General features: G+C 54.0%; 1 protein-coding gene across 1 annotated transcript in view; it reads left to right on the top strand.

The window, feature by feature from the left end:
- Nucleotides 1–5,076, top strand: part of LOC119100086 (uncharacterized) — a 25,913-nt gene extending 20,837 nt beyond the window's left edge. The window contains exons 7-8 of the mRNA XM_037223200.1: nt 736–852; nt 4,830–5,076. Of these exons, the coding sequence (XP_037079095.1) occupies nt 736–852; nt 4,830–4,951 (239 nt within the window). The 3' untranslated portion in view covers nt 4,952–5,076. The remainder of the gene's footprint in view (nt 1–735; nt 853–4,829) is intronic.
- Nucleotides 5,077–6,156: the final 1,080 nt, after the last annotated feature.

Here is a 6,156-nt window from a genome sequence, read left to right as displayed (position 1 = left end):
CACCCCAGCTGGGCACAGGCGGGGGTCAACCTCAGCTGGGCACAGGCCGGGTCAACCATAGCTGGGCACGAGCGGGAGGTCGACCTCAGCTGGGGACAAGCGGGAGATCAACCTCAGCTGGGCACAGGTGGGGATCAACCTCAGCTGGGCACAGGCGGGGGTCAACCTCAGCTGGGCACAGGCGGGGTCAACCCCAGCTGGGGACAAGCGGGAGGTCAACCCCAGCTGGGCACAAGTGAGAGGTCATCCCCAGCTGGGCACAAGCGGCGCGACCCGTTTAGGAAAAGAGCGGGCGCGTCCCAGACCGACCGTGCCTAACGAGGGGCGTCACTTCGCCGCGAGTTGAGCGGCAGCCTGCAATCACGGCGTCCAGCCGGCTGCCGGCGGCAACGAGCCGTGATGAGCCCCGCCTCCACCACCCGGCGCCGCCGCCCCAGCACCGGCGGGGCACGGTGCCGGTCACTGCTCATCACCGACGGCAGGGCAGCAGGCCGCTGGCTCCGGGCGCCTGATCACCGTCTCAAATCAAATGACAGAGCGTGTGGGCGCCTTCGCTCAACCGAGAAGTGTACCCATCCGCTAATTCTGTGGTGCAAATACACATCTGAACTAATGCGCACGGCTCGCTCCTCACTGTCGAACGTGGTCACGTGTGACGCAGTGTTCTGGACGGCGCCGCGTGTGACGCAGTGTTCTGGACGCACCGCCCAGCCGATCGCGCCTCCCCGCTGACAGATAACGTGAACCAGCCGCTCACCATCATGTCGGACGGGAATGTGTGCGTGGACCGCGTCTGCGGGGACCGCTTCAACTCGATCCAGGCGGCGGACAGTGACGATGTGTCGCTCTACAGTAAGTTCAGGCCGATCACTGCAGTCTGGTGAGAGCCATGCCCAGACGCACTGACGCGTTCACATATGAACTCTGTTCTTCACTTTGACGGCCGGCATGTGTGCGCACGTAAAAGTATGCATGTAGAGGTGTACGCGGTGTTTTAGTTTGATCAGTTATATTGGTAATCCATTTCGGAAGAACAAAATGCTATCTTGCTTGTATGTTGCACGTCACTTATTTAAAAAGGCGTACAGTTATTTGCACTAAAAAGATACTGAGAAGGCTTCATTCGTCGGAGACAAACCAAGATGAAGGGACTTTATTGTCCTGGAAATCCATGTCCATTTTGGACGTAGCGGACCTGCTACAAGTTCGGACATTATGTTTTGAAATGAATGTGAGGGTCGGTGAACACACATTTACAAGAATGGCAATGTCATGCCATTTGTTGGGCCGATGAACAGTGCCAAAACGTTTGCCGGGGGCGTATGCATTGCACTTTTTCGACAACTCGTCTTTGAACCCAGCTTTGTCAAAATATGAAAGCACGAATTGACAGCAATTCTTCTCATCGAAAAGATGAAAACGACCGGAACCGTCCCGGCAGTCTCACTGTGAATGCCGTCGATTGCCCCGCCCCATCGCCTGTCACGTGGATGGTAGCACTCCCCATCAGGTCTCTGGGTACCGAACGAGAAACAGTCATGCTGAGGTGCTGCCGAAAAAGTGCGCCTCAAGTGCACACAATGCATTGTCCTGTGATAATTTACCCAAACCCTGTATATCCGAGTTTATTTGCATAACTCCTAAAGCCTCTTGTATTTAGAACTTAACGTTGACCAAATCTATTGAAATGAGGCGAAATGGATTTTGTGTCGACTTTTCCTCAGGTCATTATCACTGAAAAACTTGACCGTAAATTTATATTGATGAAATGGTAAAGAGTTAAACCGAAACCACCGGGTTGCAAGGAACCAGCAGTTGAAAAATATCGCTGAGTTTAAAAGGTATTAGCTCGCCTAAAGCTTAGTTAAAGCATAGCCGTGCATCTGATAAGCCTAAAAATGAACTTGTTCACCGGACAGTCTCAGTTCGTCTTGAGCGTTCACCAATCTAAAGTTAAGACGGAGATGTCAGAGGTCAGGGAGTCGTGCGCACCCACATCTTTTGATAAGGTTACAAGGGTAACAAAGGCTGTTTGAGAAATTGGAGTTTTATTGTAATCACCAATGGTTTTCCACTTACACGTTTTTACAGGGTCGCAGAATGCTACCCATACGAACCTCTTACGTTCATCGCAGAAAGCAGCCTGCGACCCAAGCAAACCTCGTACGTTCATCACAGAATGCGGAATGCGACTCCTGCGAATTTCTGGCTGCGCTAGAAGAGACGGTTAGCTGCAGAGCTTGTGCTACCCGGATTTGAAAATTTTGCGTAAAAAGATATTATATAACGCTAAAAGACCAAAAAAACAATACTTGAAACGTGTGGTTCAACCAATCAGGGGGTTTATCAAAAAACGTATTTTTTGTTAAACTTTGCAAAGTTCCGCCATCCTGCAAAGTCTGCACAGCCTTCCATAGGGTCCATTCCATATCCATCGAGACAGGTGTGACGGGCCCTTGACCCATCGGGACCACGGTGGCGGGCCCTGATCCATCCAAACTGCGGTGATGAGGCCCTTGATCCCTCGAGACTGCGGTGGCGGGGCCCTTGACCCATCGAGACTGCGGTGGCAGGCCCTTGATCCATCGGAGACTGCGGTGACGGGCCTCTGCATACATCGAGACTGCGGTGACGGGGCCCTTGATCCATCCAAACTGCGGTGATGAGGCCCTTGATCCATCGGGACCACGGTGACGGGGCCCTTGATCCCTCGAGACTGCGGTGACGGGGCCCTTGATCCATCGAGACTGCAGTGACGGGGCCCTTGATCCCTCGAGACTGCGGTGACGGGGCCCTTGATCCATCGAGACTGCAGTGACGGGGCCCTTGATCCCTCGAGACTGCGGTGACGGGGCCCTTGATCCCTCGAGACTGCGGTGACGGGGCCCCTGAGCTGTCTGCGGCGTCCCCGCCGGCGACGCTGGCCGTCTCGGCGGCCGCTCGGGAGACCGCAGCCAAGCCTGCCAACTCCAATCGGGAGCTGAGAGCCTCCTCTCCCCTGGGATACCAACTCCATCAGCACAGCCGACTCCGGAACACGCCACGCTCTCAGCGCGGGCCTCCGCACAGTGCGCTTTGCGATCATTAGGCCTAAGTAGAGACGAGGTGCTTCGCGGGCCTATGTGTCATCTCGCATCGCGGACGCCGCAAAGTGGGTCCCCAGGCGCCTGTGAGTGGAAAACGCACCTGAGACGACACTGCTGGCGTGAGCCTGGCGCCCACGAGACCTGTCGGCCCGCACACGAGACCTGTCAGCCCAGTATGTCTCAATGCGTCGCGTCAAGTTACTGCGTTAATCGGCCACATACGAGCCTGTTTGCACAAATGAATGGCTCAATACAAAAGGCGCGGCGAACTCGTGCGTCCCATCCCCGCATAAGTCGTCGCAGTGGCGCCATTCATAACTTCTGATAAACGAGTCTGGCATGATGTCGGGACTTCTGTGTTTGCACCGGGATTTAGACCTTGGCAAAAGTGGTCGAAGTAGCCGAGTGCTCGGTCCCAATCTACAGCCATAGGAATGCAAACGTGCGGGAGATGACGCGCGTCTGCAAGCGGGAACCGTGAGTGCGCCACTTTGTGCGCATGCGTGCACATCAGTGCTTCGGTCTGTTTGTGTGATGCATGCATGTGCGTGCGTATTCACACCAATGTGTGTATGTGCGCCAGCATGAAAGGTTCAGCTGTGCAGGTTTCCGCATGAGTAGGAGCGTGGTTGGGCAATGTGCGCTGCAAGGCTTTGCCGAACGGATCACGCTTCTGGTTGCTCCAACCTTGCGAGTTCGCCATGGCACGTTTCCCATTTTACTGGCTTATCATCTTGTGTCGACAGTTAATTAGGAAGCGGTTTTCGACTGCGTACGTCGTTAAAGCGCTGTACGGTATCCAGCCAGAACAGTTTCCCCTTTTGGTGAGACCTCCACGGCCGAGCGCGTTGACACCTGATGGTCAGCAGGCGGGTATTGACACCTGATGGTCAGCAGGCGGGCTTCAAGCCGACTTGATCCCAGGGCTGAGCAGTCCGGCTGGCTGAAATGCCAGCCGGTCGACGGCTGGCTGAAATGTCCACAGTGCTATTCTGAGGGCCCAGTCTTCGTACCAATGGAATTCAAAATAATGAAACAGTAAAGGAGGCATATTTCAGCGCACTCAGCCGGCGTTTGAACATGATTGGCAGCGCGATGCTTTGCAATACAAAGCATCTCATCACCCCAACCAAAAGCCCTGGCCGTTTGTTGCTTTCCAATGTGGTAACTGGCCGTTCCTTCAACTCTCGATCGCCTGTCGATAGGCCATCTGGGAGCAGCACTGGGTCCGGAAATCCTGATCGGACCCGCCGGTCTCACGGGCGGATCGAAGCCCATGACGGCGCCGCCGATGGACCTGTGCCCGCAATGCCCCCGCGGTCGCCAAGTCCTGAGTCTGCAATCCAGTCCGTCGCTGTCTCTGGATAGCATGATGGTGGTCATGATGATTGGGGCTTTAAGGCTGGCGAGAGCTCTCGCTGTCGGGTGTTGGGCAGAACGAATTTGGTTGCGGGATCGTTGGCGACATGCCAGAGCACGAGCTCCATGTTCCCATTTGATAATCGTAGATCGCACAGCTCTTCCGTTCCTGACTTTCGGTAGCAGGGCATCCAATAAGGAGAAACTCCTCCGGCTGCTTCGCTTGGACCCAAATACAGCGGCCCTTAATGATGATCATCCGGGGTCACTGCCGGCACCCGTGAGAGCGCGCCCCTCAACCCGGCGATCGTCAACGGCTCAGTGCAGCTCAGTGAGCCCACACCACTAGGCCGTTCTGCTCTGACCCCGCTGGCCTGGCGGCAGGCTTTGTGAAGCCGTTCCGGCTGACGTACCACACAGACTCGGAGGAGGCCGACTCTACTACCAGCGAGACAGACAACCGCGGCTTCTGTCTCGACTACGTGCAGCAGCCCTGCACCACCTAACGCCGACGCTGCGTACAGGCGTGCACCACCTGGTGCAAGCACCTGGTGCGAGCGGGCACCACCTAGGGAGGGTTCCGCGTGCACCACGTGGAGGCGTGCGTCACATGCGCAGTGCAGTCATGACGTTGCGCGCGCTTATTATTACCGAATAATATCGTGCATGATCAAATGAAGCCGCTTTTGAGTGAGTATGCCATCATTTGAACTCAAGTGGCTCGTGCTTACGAGGCACAGCTTCGAAATCAAACGGTGTTGGCGGCCGATGCGTACCCTGTTAATTGTTATCACGTTTATTGCAGTATTTCACACCTGCATGCTTTAACCAAGGCCCAAAGGTGTTGATCTAGTTTTAATTTGTTTTTATGTTGTTGCCACTGGGATGATTAGAAATGTGGGGCTGAAGGTGATCGTACACTGTGTTCTAGCACGCCTTGCAATACATCAGTACGTCATGTTTTATTTACAATACAGAATTACCAATGGAAATACCTTCAGTGCGCTGATGGATGCATGGCAGTGGGTGGGCGGGTATTGAACAAATATGTTGATGTTAATTCAGCGTCAGCTTGTAGTACACTGCATTTCACAGCAGGCAAACATTCGACCAAAGTAACTTCATACACCCGCAAATGCCGTCTGTTTGTGAACGGCGCATCTGTGCCCGATCTTTAACGCACTGCATCGTGTCATCACCGTCAAGTCTACATCATTGTATCACCACCGCCAAGTCTACAACATTGTGTCATCGCCGCCAAGTCTACATAATTGTGTCATCGCTGCCCAGTCTTCATCATTGTGTCATCGCTGCCAAGTCCAGATCACTAGCATCTTCATGGTAACGAGGTGCAATTAGCTCTAGTTCCTCATCCACCATTTTCATTCTGAATCGCCGCAACGCACGAATCACCCGTGGAGAGTTACGTGCACTAGCCATAAGCCGGCTGAGGGAGTGTTCCACATTTGTATGGGGTTTGAATTGAAATAGTCATCTTGAAGATCGTTCGGTGCGGTTCACAGCCCTGCCTTTTTAAGAACTACGCCATTCTGGTTTCTGCGTTACCCGCCCGCGAAGATGTGCAGACTTCTTCGGGGAGAATATTTCAAAGTCACCCAGGCATCCATGACGCTATAATAATGTCGTTCATATCATTTCATTCCATTCACCATGCTGCGATTAAGACCAAGAAAACAACTGTTTTTGAGTA

The sequence above is a fragment of the Pollicipes pollicipes genome, unplaced genomic scaffold, assembly GCF_011947565.3.
Source record: "Pollicipes pollicipes isolate AB1234 unplaced genomic scaffold, Ppol_2.1 Scaffold_4881;HRSCAF=5763_pilon_pilon_pilon, whole genome shotgun sequence".
Classification (NCBI taxonomy): domain Eukaryota; kingdom Metazoa; phylum Arthropoda; class Thecostraca; order Pollicipedomorpha; family Pollicipedidae; genus Pollicipes; species Pollicipes pollicipes.
The sequence above is the reverse complement of the archived record's forward strand: the minus strand, read 5'-3'. Positions and strand labels throughout refer to the sequence as shown.